The sequence below is a fragment of the Hylobates moloch genome, unplaced genomic scaffold, assembly GCF_009828535.3.
Source record: "Hylobates moloch isolate HMO894 unplaced genomic scaffold, HMol_V3 SCAFFOLD_20, whole genome shotgun sequence".
NCBI classification, from domain to species: Eukaryota; Metazoa; Chordata; class Mammalia; order Primates; family Hylobatidae; genus Hylobates; species Hylobates moloch.
This window is the reverse complement of record NW_026652295.1, coordinates 12,382,218-12,402,492: the sequence shown is the minus strand read 5'-3', so window position 1 is coordinate 12,402,492 and position 20,275 is coordinate 12,382,218. Positions and strand designations below refer to the sequence as shown.

At 40.6% G+C, this 20,275-nt stretch overlaps 1 protein-coding gene across 9 annotated transcripts in view; it reads right to left on the bottom strand.

Annotated features, from left to right (window-relative positions):
• The window catches only part of PHACTR1 (phosphatase and actin regulator 1), a 594,370-nt gene that overhangs the window by 254,493 nt on the left and 319,602 nt on the right, over nucleotides 1-20,275 (bottom strand). For 8 of the 9 annotated variants that reach the window (XM_032141776.2, XM_032141777.2, XM_032141782.2 and 5 more), the window contains one exon: nucleotides 420-584. In XM_032141776.2, the coding sequence (XP_031997667.1) occupies nucleotides 420-584 (165 nt within the window). Of the gene's footprint in view, nucleotides 1-419; nucleotides 585-8,000; nucleotides 8,107-20,275 lie in introns of those variants that run through there. The other variant, XM_058432053.1, reaches the window with a different exon arrangement.

Genomic DNA, 20,275 nt, shown 5'->3' with positions numbered 1-20,275 from the left:
AAACACCGCATGTTCTCACTCATAGGTGGGAATTGAACAATGAGAACTCATGGACACAGGAAGGGGAACATCACACTCCGGGGACTGTTGTGGGTTGGGGGGACGGGGGAGGGACAGCATTAGGAGATATACCTAACGCTAAATGAAGAGTTAATGGGTGCAGCAAACCAACATGGCACATGGATACATATGTAACAAACCTGCACATTGTGCACATGTACCCTAAAACCTAAAGTATAATTTAAAAAAAAAAAGTCATTCTTGATCATATTGAAAAAATTTTAAAGACAAGAGCAATTCCAAGGCTTGATATTTTTTCTCCATTGGTTCAAACGGCCTATTGCAATTAAATTCTATTAAGATAATAGAGTTGAAGGCAACAAACACCAAATGGGAAATGAAAAAACAAATCATCTTACCTGCTGACGTGTGTTTGAACTTTTCGCTTTTCTTCTTCCTCCATTTCCAAGGCTTGAAAATCCTTCCCAGGTTGGCAAACTTACTTCTCCTGCGGATGGGTGGGGTGTGGGTGCCTGGGACGAGGGAGTCAGAACGCATTGCCGCCAGCCTCTCCACTTCCTCAGCTTGTTATTTCCAAGAAAGAGATGAAAATAAAGAGAGAAAAAAAGTGTTAAAATGGGAGCCTCACAGATGGCCAACGTTTTCCATGGTTACAGATAACAGAAACCACGTGACTAGAGTTTCTCTTTGCCTTTTGGAATGGAAGTCATACCATTGTGTTCTGAAGGCTGAGGACAGTTGGCCAACCCTTAGAAATTCAAAACACCCCAACCAAATTTGCTCATCTTCTACATAGGCTGGGGGAGGAAGAGAAAGAGCAGGAGAGCTCTCTGGACAAACCAGGGACTACCACCCAAAACAGGGAGAGGCCACCAGAAGATTCAAATGAGAGTCAGTGTAACTACTGGTTCGGCAATTTCTCAAATAAGACTTGGCAGATGTAATCACTACAGCACTGTCTACTGAGAAAAAAGAAGGGAGAAAACATTTATCAACTGTCTATTCCAAAGCCAACGTCTCCAATACCCACTGCTGTCTACTTCCCACTAGCTGGCTTTACCTAGACCTTCAGCAGCACTGAAATCTGTTAAGCAAGTGACTGTACTTTAGGATTACTGATCGATTTTAGAGTCACTCACACTTCCATTAGATTTTACAATTGTCTTAATTCCACTAGTTTTTCTTTTCCTGGAGTCTTTCTTAAAAAAAAATTATTAGAAATTGAGAGCTGGGGGTATCTTTAGGGAAAATCTATGCTAATCTCAATAATGAAACACTTGAGCATATTCAGACTTTCAATCTCATAATGCCTAGTGGATCCTTCCTTAAAGGCCACAATCATCCCACCCTCTTTTTACCACATGAAATAAAAGAAACTCTTTTCCATATTAACAGATTCCAATACCCCAACTTGAATTTTTAAGAAAGGAATAATCAGAGAAAATAAGCTCTTTGGCAAAATTGAGGGCATGGAAGGAATTCAACTTCCCCCAAAATGTTATCTGAAGCCGTGGCAAATCCCAAACCACTTTGTTCCCTCAAAAAAATCATCCAGACTTCTGCAACCTATGCATTCCTTGCAAGTTCAACCTGCCAATGACCATATAAAAATGATAGTCTGCTTGTTGTGGTCTGAACATAGTTTTAACTCAGGAGATCCATTCATTCAATACATATGGAATTTTGAGTGTGTGCTGTGGCAGTTGTATTGGTGACAGATGTGATAAGCTAGTAAGAGCTCCTCACAGCAGGACTGAAAGAAAGTAGATGGAATTGAGAGACACGTCGGAAGCAAAGTCAAAAGAACTTAGTGACTGACTGAGTGACCAGAAGGACTGGAGGCAGATCATTGGCAATTCCCAGATTCAGGTCAGCAGAGTGGTACCCTTCATTCATAGAGACGAGGAAGACAGGGGAGGGCACAGGTTTAGGGGTGAGGGTAGCGATGATTTGGACGTGCTGCAATGAAGAAGGCACTTAAACCTTTACTACCTGGTTCAATGCACTGGGAGCTCCTCTTTTCAATCATTTAATTAAGTGGCCACTTAAATCTCTGACAGATACTCTGATCATTTCTGGGGAAGACGCACAGGAAAACTGGTCTTGAGCACAGAGTCCCAAGGAGGACATAGAGGGATCAGTGTGTAAGAACATACCAGAACAGAGCTACAATGTAAAACTCAGTGTAGGCGAAGAGGAGAGAGCAACTAATTATGCTTCACAGCATTGGAGAAGACCTTGAGGGAGGTCACTTTGGGCTTAAGTTTTGAAAGAGGATGGACTGTTCTCCTGGCAAGGGGAAGAAGGAGAAGTGGATCCCTGGGAGGAGAAACAGACCCAACAGGAACAGAGAGGGCTGAAGGCATGGAACGTCTAGGGACTTCAAGGAACTCAGTCAACTGTCAGCCTCAGTGACATTAGGTGAGAAGAAGCACTAGTGGAGAGAGACAGGGGTTGGAGGGTCTGGAACTAGATCATGTAAGCCCTTGAAATGAATTGGCATTTGGGGTTTGAGCAGAGGGACAAGGAGAATTTGAAAATGGGAAACTGGTATTATCACATTCAACCAAAATGTATTGCATGTCCACTCTGTACCAGATGCTTAGGCTATGACGGTAAACAAAACAGATAAAAATACCAACTCATAGAGCTCACATGCAGAGGCCGGGTGAAGGGCAGACAGCAAACACTGAAGCCAAATAAATTATAGAGTATGCCAGAAGATACTTGCTTTGGGGAAAAAAATAATGAGTGGAACCTGGTAAAATAGTTAAAGAGTACCTTGGGTGGAATGGGGGGGGGGGGGTCAGCCTGATCGAGAAGGTACGTGATGAAGATGCAATTAGATTTGTTTGTTAGGAAGATCATTGCAGCAGCAAAGGTAACCTGACTTGGAATATGGGGAAATCCTTGACAGAGAGAACAATCAGGAGGACACTGCAATCACGGTAACTAGGATTCAAGCAGGGGCATGACAGAAGGATAGGAAGAAAAGATGGGATTCAGCCAGGTGGGAGAATCAGCAGATTTGGTAACTCTCTGGATAAACATGAGGAAGTACCAGGAAGTAAGAATGGCTAACATTTTTAGTTTTCATGACTATGTCAATGTGATGATTTTACATGATTTAAAGAATTTGATGACAAAAGAAGAAGCAGAAGAGGATGGCAGCTCAATGGGGACAAGAACTTTGCAGCCAGATAATTCAGTATTTTTGCAAAGGCTTTTTAGGGGTTAGAACTTTATTTCCTGAGGTAACGAAGAACTATTGAGAGGAAATTTGCCAAGGTAGGAAGGAGAGACTTGATTTGGGGGTCAGTAGGCTGAGCTGCCAGAGCCAGGGGAAAGTGAGAGATCGAAGATGTAGAAAAAAGGCTGAGAAATGTATGAAACATGGTTCTTAGGAAGGAGAAGAAGTGGGATCAAAAGAGCAAAAAGTATTACTGATCAGGAGATTTTATGCTGAGTGATTGAAAGTTTGAACTGAGGTCTCTGATCACAAATGGCATAGATCAGATGTGGGCCTCAGGGAGATTAATCTAGCAGCAGTGGTAAAAGAACAGATTATTGGAGGCTAAAGGAAGAAGATAAAAGATTCAGAGGTTTTAAGTATGGGTTGTGGAATGGCTGAGGAGAGTGGTAACGATAACAACAACACAGCTACCACAAGGAATAAAAAAGGAAATCAAATCAGGCAAGTAAATGGCCTCAGAAGTAACACTGAATTTGAGCATTCTGCTTTTTAAATGGCATCAGCTGCTCGAGTTGGTGCTTCTTCTACAATGTCAGCAGAGCCACCCAAGTAGTGATAATTGCGGGAAACCACAGCAAAGAGGTGTTGAGTCCAGGACAGAAGCAAAGTCACCAGAGTCCAGAGGTCTGATTCTCACAGGTCACTTCCTCTTTCATACTCATCACTTTCCCCTCATTTCTTACCTTGGTGTATAGTCTTGTTGTTGCTTTTGTCCAGATTTTACAAGTCTCCAAACCTATATTCCCAGACTTACTCTCCTACCTTCAAACCTGTATTGGATACTTTTACTAGAAGCCTGTTCCTTGTAGGAACTGCACAGGTGGCTCCCCAAAGCATACAGTAGAAAGTTCTAATTTCCTGTATTGGCCTTCAGACAAGGCCAAGAATCACTTATTCAAGTTTTTTCTTCCATGAAATAACCTATTTTTTATATTAAAACAACCTGACTTATTACTCTCAACCTGAGTAAGCTGCTCAGAATGATTTTCTAGTACTTCTCTAAACACGTGTTATAGCCAAAATGAAATACTCCCTGTAGAAGCACTCATGCTGGGATCTCTGGATCCCAGTGGGCTTCAAGGGGATGGGTATCTGCGTTTGGTTGGAAGATTTCCTATCATTCTTTGATTCTCAAAACAGCCTAAGACACAAAAGGTGAAGTTTTTAAAATATTCAGTTTGAGAATTCTCTGAGTTCAGCCAACATCAAACATCTGCTAAAAGTTAAAGAGAGATTATATACAGAATCCTTTAAAAAATCAAGATAGCAATTATTCCGGGTTGATACTGAGTTTGCTTCTTATAGTTGGCACTCAATAATGACTTATTAAATAGATAACTGGATAACTGCATTTGATTCAGTTCATTCCCTCACATCTTCAGAGGTATGAAAATATGTATCGTTATTTGTCTTTAAAAAAAAAGTGCCATGAGAACCAAACGGCTTTTCCATAATCACATCTTTAAGAAATGGATACAAACTATTCTGAAATTGCCTCATTAAAATAATGATATGAAATTAGAAGTGCCTTTGAAGAAACGAGAGTGGCAAGGAACAGAGGGTATTATAAAGGTATAATTATAACTCAATAGTTAAATGAATCCTTAATAAGTATTATTATGAAATTCATGATGTTTAGCTCTTAAATTCAGTAGATTATTGAGTAGACTGGATCACATTAGGTTTAGTTGATTTATATTTTAATCACCCCATTACATTTTTCTCCAATTCATTTGATGATGGGGGCTAGCTTTGCCATCAGATAATGATATCGGAGGGCTTAAGTGTGAGGATGGCTCAAGAGTGAGCCAACTTATGAACACAGTTTGAAAAGGAAGGGAAGGCTTGGTGCGGTGGCTGATGCCTATAATCCCAGCATTTTGGGAGGCCAAGGCAGGTGGATCACCTGAGGTCAGGAGTTCAAGACCAGCCTGGCCAACATGGTGAAACCTGTCTCTACTAAAAATACAAAAATAAGCTGGGTGTGGTGGCGTGTGCCTGTAATCCCAGCTACCGAGGCTGAGGCAGGAGAATCGCTTGAACCCAGGAGGCAGAGGTTGCAGTGAGCCAAGATTGCACCATTACACTCCAGCATAGGTGACAAAAGTGAAACTCCATCATACACACACACACACACACACACACACACACACACACACACACAAAGACGTGAAACAAAAAAACAGGGCTCAGAATAAAGTGGTCTCCCACTGCAGGAACCAGAGAAAGAAAGGGATGAAGGCAAGTGGGAGAGCAGGGCGCAGCCTGCCATGTTTTGAAATCACAAACAGCCTTTTTCGGAAATGGAGCATGTAAAGACAGCTTCACTTTGGCCTGCTCAACGGTGGCTACCTCATGCTGTCTGGAGAAAATGCTGAGCCACACATTAATCGGCTTGAATGTCAACTGCCAGGACTAAGCATGCTGAATCAAAACGTTGGAAGCTGGGCAGCTGAGCTCCTTCAGAAGGCTGAAGTGAGGAGTGAGCCATGGGCAAGCAAACTCCTGGGGTCTTTCCTGCTCTACCATCCAAGAGAACACTCTTTAAAGGACCACACAGTTTGGGCTCCCACTTATGACAAAACTGGGTTTTGTTTTATCCACAGGGTGGAAATTATTGGGAGATGATTTTTCTTTCTCCTTAGAAAGGCCAGTAAGAAAATGTATGCATGATTTTAATGAACAAGAACCAAAGTACCCAGGCCTGATGGTGTTCTGAACCCCAGCCCTTGTGGCAGCCTGGGATTACTCTTGGTGGGCTCCTAGGTCACGCAGTGGGAGGAGCTGGGCCGGGGCTTGGGGCGCTCCTCAGGTGCACCATATTTCTCCTGGTGGTTTGGCTTTCAAAAGGCATGTGCAAGGATGGCACCACCTTGGCTTCCTGCTGGCCTAGAAAGTGCTAGTCATACAGTATCCCAGGGAGCAACCTGGAATGAACGCAGCATGGTGTCTGTGCCATCTGATGTCTAGTCAGAGTCAGCACCAGAGGCAGGAGTGCAGCCCATTTGGGATCCCAGTGGAGATCTCTCCATGTGCTAAATGCTCCTAGGGTTTTTGGAAGACCTAAGATTCTCATAGATTGGATTGTTTCTTAACCCTAAGTGAACTCAATAACAGAACGTTTATGTTGCAGGATCTGATAACCTTCGCTTTTGCTTGTGATTAGAAGGGGTTATATACCCCCCTTATTTCACCATCCTAGGAATGGGAACCAAAGATCAGAGTGGAGGTAAGGTAGGCTGTCAGCTCACTACGCTGAAGCAGCACTGCTTTTTTTTTTTTTTTTTTTTTTTTTTGAGACAGGGTTTTGCTCTGTCACCCATGCTGGAGTGCAGTGACGTGATCTCAGTTCACTGCAACCTCCACCTCCCAGGTTCAAGCCATTCTCATGCCTCAGCCTCCCGAGTAGCCGGGACTACAGGCACGCACTACCACACTCGGCTAATTTTTGTATTTTTAGCAGAGACAAGGTTTCACCATGTTGTCCAGGCTGGTCTTGAACTCCTGGCCTCATGTGATCCGCCCACCTTGGCCTCTCAAAGTGCTAGGACTACAGGTGTGAACCACCACGGCCAGCCTGCGCTGCCTTCTCCTGCCCTGCAAAATGATGCCACACAGGTGCCCAGCCATTTAGAAAGGTCCCTTTTATAAATGTACTGTCACTTTCAGAGCTACCTTATCATAAATAAATGAAGGGTTGATGTGAATTATCAGGCATATGAGGACACTATTTTTCCTTTTCACTCTAGAATAAGTCATGCCATACACTTAGAGAGGCTGGATCTCTTGGAAGAGTTTCTGACAACCTAGAATTGATTAACTAGAATTTTTTTGTTGTTGTTTTTTGATTTTTTTTTTTTAAAGAGTAAAACATGTTTATTCTAAAAATCCAGAGTGCCTACCTGGTTTCATTAGGAATGGGATGGGGACATAAAGTGGGGAGTGGATGGGACAAGGATTGGGCATTAAAGAGGGAAAACGATGGGGACAACAGAGACTCTTTTAGCACAGAGAGGTTGCCTGGTTAAAGGAAAAATATACACCATGAAGGAGTTGGGAGATAACAAGGCCATGTTGTCCAAGAGCTATTAAACACAGACACGATGCCTGAAAGAGTACTCATGTTAACATCGGTGAGTACGAGGATCACTGACCTTCACCGCCCTCACTTCCTCCTTTCAGGCTCTTCTGCGCCTCTGTGCACCACCCTCCTCCTCCCCATCCCTTAGCATCCAGTCAAAGAGGGATCCAATTTATGTATTATCACGAAGCTGTAGACACTGATACTGGCTGAGCATATGGTAATGAGACAGCAACCTTTAACTAAGGGTTTATCTGTCTGAATCCACAGACTGGATGACTTGAGTAATGCAAGTCCCGGTGGGGATGGGTAGGAGGGAGCGCTGGTGCTCCTCAGCTGCTTGGACACACAGGTGGCTATCTTTTCTACCTAGGAACCATCAGAGGAAATGCCACTTACATTCCACACAAAACAACACCCACACCCCAGACACAACCATTCTGCCACATCATGACATTTGGCAGTCTTCCCCACTACATCTCTGGAGGGAGAGGTCAACGTTTACATTGAGAGAGTTGCTTATCAATCTGATTGCTTACAAGAATGGCAGTGCTCATGGGGGAAGAACCAATAGTGTGTGCATGCCTATATGATAGAGTCCTGTGGGCTGGGAGTGGTGGGAGAAGGGAGGGAGGCTGCACATACCTGGACCCAAACTTCTCAGCGGATTTGCTCAGGCTCCTGGCCAACTTCCTCCTTTGTCTCTGGCTTCTACAGAGTTCTGCCTGGTAAAGGCAGCTCTCCTCACTGCCGGGAGCAAGTCCCTAGGGATGCTTTCATCATAGGTGTACTGCTGCCTCCTGCACTGTGAACAGGCAGAGCTGCCCTTTAGTGGCCCCCTGGGAAAACACTGTGCTGACACACAATGTGGGGAGATGGGAAGGAAGGGAAACTCAGGGATCCATAGATCCAAAGATGGCCCAAGTCATGTTTCTGTTAATTTGTTCCTGAAGCATGAATTGACAGTCAAGAAGAATACAAGAGCATCCATAAATCCTGGTGCCCTAAGATGTACTAATTTTAAAGAAAGCAAGAGGGTAGCTCTACTGGTTTTGGAATCGTAGGCCACTGTATCAGAAAGAGGCCACATGACTAATGTGGTTTATGGGACTCTGCGTTTCCTTCTAACAGGAGGGGGGATTGTAAACGGTACAGTGCTTCCTTAGGTATCGGTGCTGATGACTATTATGACGGTAAAGATGATCATTGATGATGACGATGACGATAACAGCATCCATAACAGCTAACATTTTTCAGTCACTAAGTCTATTCCAGACACTGATCTAAGCACTTAAAATGTGTTACCTTACATAATCCTCAAATTAAAGTTGTGAGCGAGGGCTATATATTATCCCCATTTTAGAGCTGGAGAAATTGAGAAGGGACTAATGAATAGGAAAAAGTGATTCTCGAAAGAAGAGAAACACATGCTTTTAATTAAGACATGCCTATTTGCAAGAAAGTCTCCTCGATGTGCGAGAGTCTGGCTTTTTGAATCTTTGTATTACTCACTAAAGTCATAGGAGGGCTTCAGGGATGAGGGAGGAAATGAGCTGCTGTTTTGAAAAGGATGCAAAACAGATGCCAATTATAAATTGAATCTACTGTAGCAAGAGAAAAGAGGAGCTGTCTTACCGTAAAATGTCATAATATAGATGTACACCTGTCTGTAGGTGCCCTGGAGAATACCCGCCCTAGATCACTAGGACAAGAAGAACCGGTAGGACATTATCTACTAAGGACCTGTGCTCAAGCTACAATTATGAACTCAGCGGGTGCCAGTCAGGCCTGGAATAGGCTCAGATCTGCTTCACTTAGAAAATGCTAACCATCGTGTATAGGGGAAAAATATTATGAAACCAGGACGATGTGGGTCCAGATCCGGAATCTACCACCTAATAGCTGCTGGTGGAGGTCAGTTCTTTCTGGCCCCCACTAGGTGGCAAGGGCTTCCTAATTCTCCTCTGGAGAGTCATTCCTCCTCTCCTCGCACTCTGGGTGGTTCAGGAAGTTCATCTCCGTCCTGACGCCAGAGGTGGGCATGTGACCCAGTGCTGGCCAATCAGAGCACTGCATCTCCACCCTCCACCCATAGTAATTAATTCAGGGATGAGCCATTGAGATTGGCCAGGCAATGAGACTCAATGCTGGAATTTGTTGGAACTACTGATAAACATGCTCTTTCAACTGGGATTGCAGATTACATAGGCTCTAAGCCTAGTCAAAGTAGGGGTCACAAACTAAAACATCTTCATTTAGCCTTGGTTAATATTAAAAGAATCTGCAGGTCACAATGATGATTATAAGCGTTGAGAAGAAACGGTCCTATTATGTCAAATACTTCATATTTCCTAAGAACTGTGTTGGAAGGATGAAGATAATTCTATTCCATGAACACAAAGCAATGAAGAGAGCACACTGTGAACGGACCAGACAGGTAGGGAGGAAAGTTCCTATTTAAATTTAAAATTATAAAATATAAAATATTAAATTTAAAATTATAAAATATAAAATATTAAATTTAAAATTATAAAATTTAAAATATTAAATTTAAAATTATAAAATTTAAAATATTAAATTTAAAATTATACAGGTTCTATATTGTTAGACTTATTGAGCTAATAGATATTATTATCAAAATTCTTCCATAGATAGTCAGTACAAAATTCTTGTTTTATCTACCAGGAATGTATCCTTCAACCACTAACATACATAATGACTACAAAAACTTATAAAACATTCTGTTGTTCATTTAATCTATAGAATACATTTGTGTTGGCAACAGAACTTATTTAAATTGTAAATAAACTCCCAAGTCTTGTGTTAATCCAAAGCAACAATCTTTAAATAACGTAGACCCTTTTTTCATCTTAAATCCTTAGATCCTAGGGTCTGATATTCTTGCAGTTAAATAAATAGTGCCTTTCACAGACTCAAATCCCACCTCAACAAAGCCTGGTTTCCCCTGCAGGGGTGAGCAGACTCTTTCTGTTAAGCCAAATAGTAAGCACTTTAGGCTTTATGGACCATATAGTCTCTGTTGAAGTACTCTACTCTGCTGACGCACTGTAAAAGCAGTAGACTAATATGCCCAAACGGGCATGTCTGTATTCCAATAAAACTTTATTTATAAAAATAAGCATCTGGCCTGCATGGCCATAGCTTGTCAACCCCTGTCCTATAGAGCTGCAGATAATCTTTCAGCCTCCCCAACCCCCACCCTTTTTTTTTTTTTGAGACGTAATCTCACTTTGTCACCAAGGCTGGAGTGCAGTGGCTCCATCTTGGTTCACTGCAACCTCCACCTCCCAGGTTAAAGCGGTTCTTGTGTCTCCACCTCCCAAGTAGCTGGGATTACAGGCACGCGCCACCACGCCCAGCTAATTTGAGCTTTAAGAAGAAAGCTCAAATTATTTCTAGTAGAGACAGGGTCTTGCCATGTTCGCCAGGCTGGTCTCGAACCCCTGACCTCAAGTGATCCACCAACCTCGGCCTCTCAAAGTGCTGGGATTACAGGCATGAGCCACCATGCCCACTCCTTTCAGCCACTTTAGTGGCAGAGCCTGCCTGAGAATTGAGCCAAAACAGAGACAAAGAGAACAGAGATGACTCAATGAAACTGAAACCTCATTACATCACTTGGTCTTCTGGATCCAGCCCTGCCTGAAACCATTAAACCCTGAATATTTTCCTTACACGAAGTAATAAATTCTCTTTTTTATTTACACTAGGTTGAGTGGGGTTCTCTTTTACTTGCAACTAAAAGGTTTCTAACAAATTCACTGTGTGACCTTAGGAAAGTCCCATCAGCTTCCTGTCTGTAAAATGGGGATAATACAGACTTATAAAGATTAATAGGCATATACTAATAGCATTCTTTTGGGGCACAGAACATGGGCTCAAATAAAGTTATTTAAAAGTGAAAAGTCTCCTCTGGTATCAGTCAGACCACCTGGCTAATAAGCCTTCCACTAGGGGTGAAATTCGTTACCACTTCACCACTAGAATATCCCTAAAGGACTTACATGAATTTGAAAAGTTTTGGAGGCTGTCAACTGTGCTGTCTCTTCAGACTAGTGGATCTCAAAATTTAGCGCATATAAGAATCAACTGAAGTACCTGTTAAGAATTTTAATCCATCTCAGATCTAGTGAACCAGGAATATGAATGCATAAATAAGCAGCCCAGGTAATTTTGACGGCACTGTTCTGAGAATCACTCTTTGAGACCTGCAGCATTCCTAATGAACCCTAGCATCCTACTCCCGTCTTCCCAACTATATCCATTGCCTTCAGGTGGCTGGCTACGAAGAAAGATCCTTAGTGTAGAAAATTCCATTATACCTCAGTGCTGCCTGGCAGTCCCTAAAACCTGAAATCAATGGGAATAATTTTAAAATGCCTAATGTTCATGTAGTGCTTCATTCTAAATGCTTTTAGATCTATTATCTCATTAGATATCTTCACAACACCCCCATTATGTAGGTGGGGTATAACATTTCATTTGTTTCTGTATATATGACTATGGTACTATTTTCTCAAAGAATCGAATTACAATGTAGCCTTTTAATGGCTCTGAGAAGGTCTACAATAAACCTTTTAAACTCTGCTGAACCCTTTATTTTCCAAACTTAATTTAATCACAAATATGGTTGGCTGGTGTTTTTTTGTGGGACACCATTAAGGTCTCATAGACTTGTGTTCCATGAAACACAATTTATCAAATGTTGAGTATCTTTTTGTACCATTCTATAGTTAAAGGAACCGAGACACAGAGGAGTCAAGGGATTTGCCTAGAATGTGGCAACTCACACAAAGTTACCGTGGTCCAGGACTGAGTCTAGAGACTTGTCATTCATACATCTTTTCCTGTGGATGGTTTGAGGATGCTCAAGAGCAGGCAGTGCAGGCTTTTTGATTCAACCTTTGCAATGTCCTTCCCTCCATTAATACTGTCAAGGTTAATACACTCCTGGACATTTTTTCTGTCTTGAACTCATTCCAAAATCTCATGATAACAGCCACTCTGTTACCTATTAAGTGTAGGATGATAGAGAACCTGATGAAACTTGACATTCCATTTGAGAATCATTTCTTGAGTCTACTTCCTTTTAAGCTCAGATTTCTCATTTTCTCTCTGATGACATGACCCTGTTTCCTTATGTAGCTCCCATTACCTCCCAGACGAGTTTTTCAGTGCCATTTGTCATTTGTGTAGTGACGAGGTGAAATCCAAATAGCACTTCTGAAGTGAATATTTTTGCAAGGGTGTTGATCCTTGCTAAAACATTCTTTTCTTCTTCTCTTCTCTCTCTCTCTCTCTCTCTGTGTGTGCGCGTGTGTGTGTGTGTGTGTGTCTTTTAATTACCACCAGTGGCTCTAACTTGGACCTGTTTTAATTATTACTCAGAAAGTAAGGAACCCTGCTCATATCTTTGTCAAGACTTTCACAAGGAATTCTTAATTTTCCTCATCTCAGAACACAGAAATTGACTTCCATTAGTCTTTTTTCAGAGGTAAATGTCATATTATTTTTGTCCTGTTAATTCCTTTGGGGACTTTTTGTTATTCTTCTGCATGAAAGATGTTAAATTTTTAAAGAGGTCTCAACAGAGAAAGTCACCTGTTAATTTTGCCCCATAGGAAGCTCTGAATTCACATTTGATTTAGTGTTTATTTTTAAATTATTATTTTCCTTATTTTTAAGTTCTTTTCTCCAAATGTCTGGATATGTTGAGCTCAGAGCCTAGAACTGGAACTTTGAACATCAGGTTTGAATGCATTTAATCATGACTTGCTATGTAACCACAGGCAAGTTAATGAGCCTCTCAAAACTACATTTCCTTAACTACAAGAAATGGGAATAGCAATATCTAGCTCTCTGATTGCATATATAACCATTATATTAATACATGGAAACTCTAGTATAGTAAGTGGCATTTTGTGGGTGCTCATTAAAGATTTCCTGACTCCAAATTTAGAGTGTTGATTGCTTATAACCGTTTCAGTCTGTACACACTCTTGATTTTTCTTGAATCTCACAGGAAGGTGGTGGCTGGTGGGCAGGGTCTTGTGTGTCAGCTGGACGGTAGTAGAAAGAGCAGCTAATGACTATCCAATAGACTCATCAATGAAACTAACCAAGCCACACCAGATCTCATTTGGAATTTTCCCCAGGTTGAATTGTTGGCTACAATTTGGGCTTATCATCTGTCAAACATGTTTTCCTGCATTACTTGCAATATGGTTTTTTTGACGTATATAATATCTTTTCAGTTTTCCTTTAGGCCACATAATGAAACTCATCTTAACTAAATTAGCTCTGTTTGTGCTTGTCCCTTCTTCCCTTTTCAAAATTTAAGCATTAAATTATAAAGCAACAGGTCAAGGAAAGAAAAAAGGGCAGTCACAAGAAATAGAGAAATAGGCTGACGTCAAGGGTACTGCTCTCAGCCCTGTCCCTTCAGGACCTTTTGGGAAATACTAAGGCCCATGAGTGCAGGAGGTTATGATGTACTCATGTGGCAAAAATTAGTTAAGCATTTATTGTACATACAACTCAAATTATGAGGGTAGGGATTTTGAAGAAAGAGAAGAGGAAATTTCTACTCTTTAAAATCCTAAAATGCAAAGTACCGTACAAAGGAAAATGTTATTTTATTTTTAGAGCAATTAACACATAAAGCATGTATATAATGAAAGATAATAGAAACTGCCCCGTGTGGTGAAATAATCTCAAAGGTCATTATTTAATGCAAAAGCATCATCTGTTTCTGGGGTCAAGCTCAAAAGTTAAAAAGATTATCAGTATTCATAGATAATTCCTGACTACCCCAGATTTATTTTAATTGGAAAAGAAACTTCATTTACTTTTATCCATGCCTGGGAATCTCTAAGCACAATAAGCAGCTACAGTTTCCAGAGTGCCCTGCTATCTTTGCATTCTGTTTCTTAATGATCATTTCAACTGGTTTCTGAATTAAAGAGCCATTCCCTTAAAAACAGTCACTACAAGGGACCTTGGTCTGGAATCCTTGTTTGTTGCCAGTAAGTCAGAATTGTGAGGACCAGGTGGGTTAATGACATGAGCTGCAATCCCCACAAATAATTCTTCTACCTTATCTACCAGAAAAACTCAGGAGAGTGCCTGAGTTCAGCAGAGAGTAGGCAATATTGATGGGACTTTACTGCAGAGCTAATCAAATATCAATCTTGGCTGTCCTGAAATTGATTCTGAAGGCAATGAAAGGCTTTGTCACTGAAATGCAAGATTTGCAGAAAAAAATTCTTATCAATCCACATTTCCTGCTTTAGACCCTACAAATAGAAAATATTTTTTAAGGTTTTCTCACTGAAAACATATTTAAGTGCTTACTGTGTGCAAGAGGAGTAAATGGTCATCCTCACAGCAACTACTTGAATAGTGTTCTATCATTTATCAAGCACTTGCCTAGTTATTATATCATTTGATCCCTACAACAAACCAATAAGAAAGGTGAAGTGGCCTGGGCGCGGTGGCTCACGCTTGTAATCCCAGCACTTTGGGAGGCCGAGGCGGGCGGATCACGAGGTCAGGAGATCAAGACCACAGTGAAACCCCGTCTCTACTAAAAATACAAAAAATTAGCTGGGCGTGGTGGCGGGCGCCTGTAGTCCCAGCTACTCGGAGAGGCTGAGGCAGGAGAATGGCGTGAACCTGGGAGGCAGAGCTTGCAGTGACCCGAAATGCGGCACCGCACCCCCAGCCTGGGCGACAGAGCAAGACTCCGTCCCCAAAAAAAAAAAAAAAAAAGAAAGGTGAAGTGAATATTTCAAACCCTATTTTACAAAAGAGCAAATTGACAATGGCAGAGAAAACTGGCCACCTGCCAAATCCATTCTTCTATTTAGTGAATATATCTTGATTTTTTTTTGCCCTACTAAAAGAACGTTTCCCAGCCTCCTCTGAGGGTAGGTGTGGCCTATTATAAAGCTTTTACCAATGAGATATGAACTAAAGTGTTCCAAGTGACTTCTGGGAAATCTGCTTAAAGATAAGAGATGTGCCATTTCTTTGGTTTGCTTTTCCCTTCATCCAGTTTTCTAGATCAGAGAAGTGATGGCTGGAACACGGCAGGCACTGTGAGAACAAGGGCCACTTCATAGTAATAATGGAGTTGTAAGCTAGGAGGCATCTTGGTCTTTAAGAACTTTGTGGAGCCATCAGACATAGCAGCCTTAAACTGACCGCCTCTGTGCTTCTCTTATATGAGAGAAAAATTCATCCCTATCTTGCGTTAGTTATTACTATTTTGAGTTGGTTTTATGCAGCTGAACCTAATCCTAATGCAAAGAAGTCACTTGCCTGAGTTTATACAAACTCTATAGCTCGTAAGTGGCAGAACATCAAGTGCTAACATCCATGTCCATATTTCACACTCTCTCTCTCTCTCTGGCAGAATTTCAGAACCTTTTATAAGCTGCTTTTTAGTTTGTAAAGGAGCCAAGTCCTTCCATTTTCTTTTTTTTAACACTTGAACACTTATGCAAAAGTAGCTGATCCCCAGGGAGCCTTCCTCCCTTTCCTTTTCCTCTAGAGTACTTTTGTACCTCTCAGGCTTTGAGTTAAATTATGGAATGTCCCATGGTTCAGTTCTCCCTAGACCATTTCATTTGTACCTATGGCTCTAATTACCATTGATAATCTTAATATTTTTAAATTTATATTTCCAGCCCAGAAGGCTCTTCTCATTGACACAGTTCTTACTAGCTGTGTAACACCAGCCAAGTTTTTAACTTCTCTGGGTCTCAGTTACCACATCTGGAATATGGGGATAATAACAGCATCTGCTTCATGGGCTATTGTGAGAATTATATTATTTCATACAAAATAATATTTGGAAAAATATCTGAATTACTACTAGTCTCATCATGACTCTGCATCTCCAAATAACATTTCGTAGGCACCTCATCTTCACTTTATCTAAAATGAATTATTCTTACCCTTAACTGGATCATTCTTCAGTAATGGCAATGCCAGTGATGTAATTGCTCACAGAGAAACCCATGAGTTGTCCTTGATACCACCTTTTCCCTTATGGCCACCAGCTCTAACTCATCATCAAAACTGGTCAAAGGTAACTCTTAACTATTTGCCAACTCTTCCCACTTCTCTCTTCATGTAGACCAGTTACCCATATCATCAGTTTCTGTGTTCTGACTTTTGTTACTTGCCCTCAAGTCTTCCACACAGCAGCCGGGAACATCTTTTCTAAAGATGAATCAAAGTATGCCATGGTTCCTCTATGAATCCCCCAATAGGTCCTCCTTGCTCTTAAGGCCCTGGAGTCTTCACATCAGCTGAGAAGGACATGTTCTGTCCCATCTCCAGTCACTCACTGGCTCCAATTCTACTCCTCATTCTAGTCTTCAAATAACAAGAAACCCATCATTTCTGCCTCAAGGCCATTCAGTCTGCCTGGCTAATTAATTAGCCAGTCACTGCTGCATGCTGGTTTCCGCTGTAAAAGACAACGCTGCACCCTCATCTGTCCATCTTCCTTTTTAATATAACCCAGACTGTGCTCCAACATTTAGCTTCTTCACCAGACCATGAGCTTCCTAGAGGCTGATCCCACCCAAGCTCTAGTGGGTGGATCTCTGGTTAGGAATTGGTTAACGGGTAGGTTAACGGGGGGTTGGGGGGTGCCTGTAGGTAGTGAGGCTTCTAAGAATGGCTTCCTCACACTTAGAGAGAGACACCTATTCTGTATCTCTAAGTCCTACTTCTGCCTCTGATCACTATGGTGTCAGGATGTGAGGCCTGAACTATTGTAGCCACTTTGCAACTGGCCTGAGGATAGAGTCCTGAAGCAAAGGTGGGCAGAGCAGAGAATCACGGGGTAATCAGGCCCGGAGCCTGCCTCATTGACACATTTGCTATATAAGATAAGTGACCTTACTTTTTGGGCCAAGATGCAGGAGAACTTCTGTGACTGCAGCCAAAAGCATCCTAATTGACGTGACCCTACCCTCCATGTTTGCTGTGGAGGGCAAGGACCGTTTATGACACATAGGAAGTAATCAGTGATTATTTTTTGAATAGATAAATGAATGAATGTTTCTCAGAGAAAGGATAGGCTCTGGTTTCAGTATGTATAATATTTCCCATCTCCTGGAATATTCATGGTTAGGACAAACCACTGTAGTTAAGATTTATCCTTTATTTATTTCCAGGCAGAGCCATGGCTGGAGGTGGGGCTATGGAATAAGAGACAGCATCTACCTCCAAACCAGAGGTAAGAAATGACATGTAGAGAATTTTCTCGCATGACAGGGTAAGATTAGAGGCTACCATGTTTCCTTAGAAATTTGTCTTGGTTATAAGTTTATCTCGAGTTTGAACTGAGGCTGTTGTTTCAAGGTGAACATTGGCTTTTCACATGAGTTTGTCCCGTATGCCACAAGAAGATTTGCTAATTTTGGTCAAGTTTGACATATTATTGAAGAGTGACATCACAAATTAAGCTCTATTTGTATTTAATACTGTAAAAAGATAATGACCCCTATGTTCAACCATGACAGATTGATTAAATTAAGGAACAACCATTTAATGCGTGTTTATGTGGTCATTAAAAATTATAAACAGCTCTCATTATTGACTTGAAAAATTGCCACAGTTTGTTGCTTAGTTTTGCCAAATATTATGTATAATTCTATTTTTCTACAAGAATAGCTTACTTGCCTATCTTCGTATCTATTTATGCATAGGGATAGGATTTGGAAGAAGAAACTCAGCTGATAGTGGTTCTATTTGGGTGATAAAGTTATAGACAATTTTAAGCTTCTCTATAATTTTCTTTTCTTCGGTCTTTTTTTTTTTTGGAATGCGGAGGTGGATTTAATCCCATCACTGTCAGCTACTAGCCATATGCTAAGCCTCAGTAGCCACCTTTGTATAATAGAGAAACTATGAGAACCTATCTCTTAAATTGCAATGAGGAATGAATATATGTAAACATTTAGCAATGGATTTAGCATGTTGTAGGCACTAATAAATATTAGCTATATGAAAAGTATATATCATCATTGTAATATAAATATTACGTTTGTGTTTAAGCCTAACAAATCTACAGATGGTACTTAGTGGAAGTTGTGGTCGAATGTGCAGGGCATAAAGGAATGACCGATGACCTTGAATGTGACCTTTCCTCCCCAAGGCTATCACTGAAGTATGTGCAATGCAGCATGTAAAAGCATGGCTTCGGCATGGAGAGTCATGAGTCCCATGACCTAAGGCAAATTTCATCACTTTACAATGAGAATAATAATAGTTTCTTCATAGGGCTCTTGTATTCCAAAAGATAATGTACTTAAATACTGAACACAGTTCCTGGACATAGTTAAGTGCCCAGCAAATATTAGTATTACAATTCATCATAAAATCATACTTTAAATATAATAAATTTTGCCTTGACATTCCACTAGTTTTATTTTTACCTAAAGAAGTGCTTGCATTTTAAAATAAGGTTGTAGGAATTATTTAAACAGAAACTAGAACAATGCAGTAAAATGGGTTGTTAGGTTTAAAAAAAAAATCATATAGAAGTTTTCTGGAATATTTATATTTTGAAAAGATAAAGCCCTACCTACAAAATGGGAGGGGGGAATAAGGAGATTCTGAGAGGAGGGTATATAATAAAATAAGTTCAGGCTTAATTGGATGCCAAATTCATTTTTATCTGTTAGGATTTAATTTATGTGAAAATGGCAGTCTAATGAAAAATGGAAGTATTTATAGATTAATAACAACAACAGAGCCCATTAGCTGGTGTAGTAAGACATATCTATGATTAATTTTTGTCTTGGGAATATAAAATAATTTGGGTTTTAATCTTATAGCTAAATTGACTAACAAAGCCAAGAGTAACTCAAATACATTCACAATATTATCATGCCAGGCACAAAGCAAACACCCTATGAATACTTTGAAGACTTTAGGGCATTTATTTAAATAGAAATTGCCTGAGATCTGGTGTAGATCCACTAAGCAGAAAGAAATTAGACAACATGAAGTCAATATTTTCATAGGTCTTCTAACAGCATTTGATATTTGTTGAACTATCCTTCAAGAAACATTGAAAGTAATTTATCTATTTCCTGGCTTTTCACTACCAGAAAAAGACTTTTTCTGTGTGCCATTTATACTGCCTCAAACGCAAATACAATTGTTCACTTTGATACTTATAAAAATTAGTTGCACCTACAGGATTGAGCTGGTTCAAGAAAGATTCAATTCAGGAAGACGAGCCAGGCTACGGAAATCTTTATTTGCAAATACGGAAGCCATAGTCAGAAAATTTAAGTCTGGCAAACAAGTCCTCTCTATAACACTCAGATAACAACCCAGCCCCAACCGTAATACCAATAACAGGAATTTTTCTTTTAATTATCTGCAGAACTCAGCCACATGTCCACTGGGGGAGAAACAGTAGCTTTTCATCTTGAGCTCTTTCTCAGCTCACCAAGAGAGTAATAACTGAACCTCCCAGATAAAATATGAGAGGAAGTGGTCTGGAGGGGAAAAATCTATATTAAGTACTTTAACAAAAGTTGGTTTCTCCAGCAAACTGCCTTTTATGAATTTAATTCAACAACGATTTATTGAGCGTCTGCTCTGTATGCAGCTTTGTGGATTAGAAAAGTCCTGTCCTTCAGAAGTACTCAAAATATTGTGGAACACACACTCATTTATTGGCTTAGACAAGACAACAATTTCAGATTTTCTTGAAGATAAGTTCGTACGGAGGTTTTAAAAGAATTATTTCTTAGGACCATTTTGCTTTATTATATTTGGTGTAAAGTATGAACAATTTTATTAAAAGTCATAAACTAGCTCTTTGTTTAGGGCACTCTATGGGACAGGAAGAAAGTAAGTCAGTT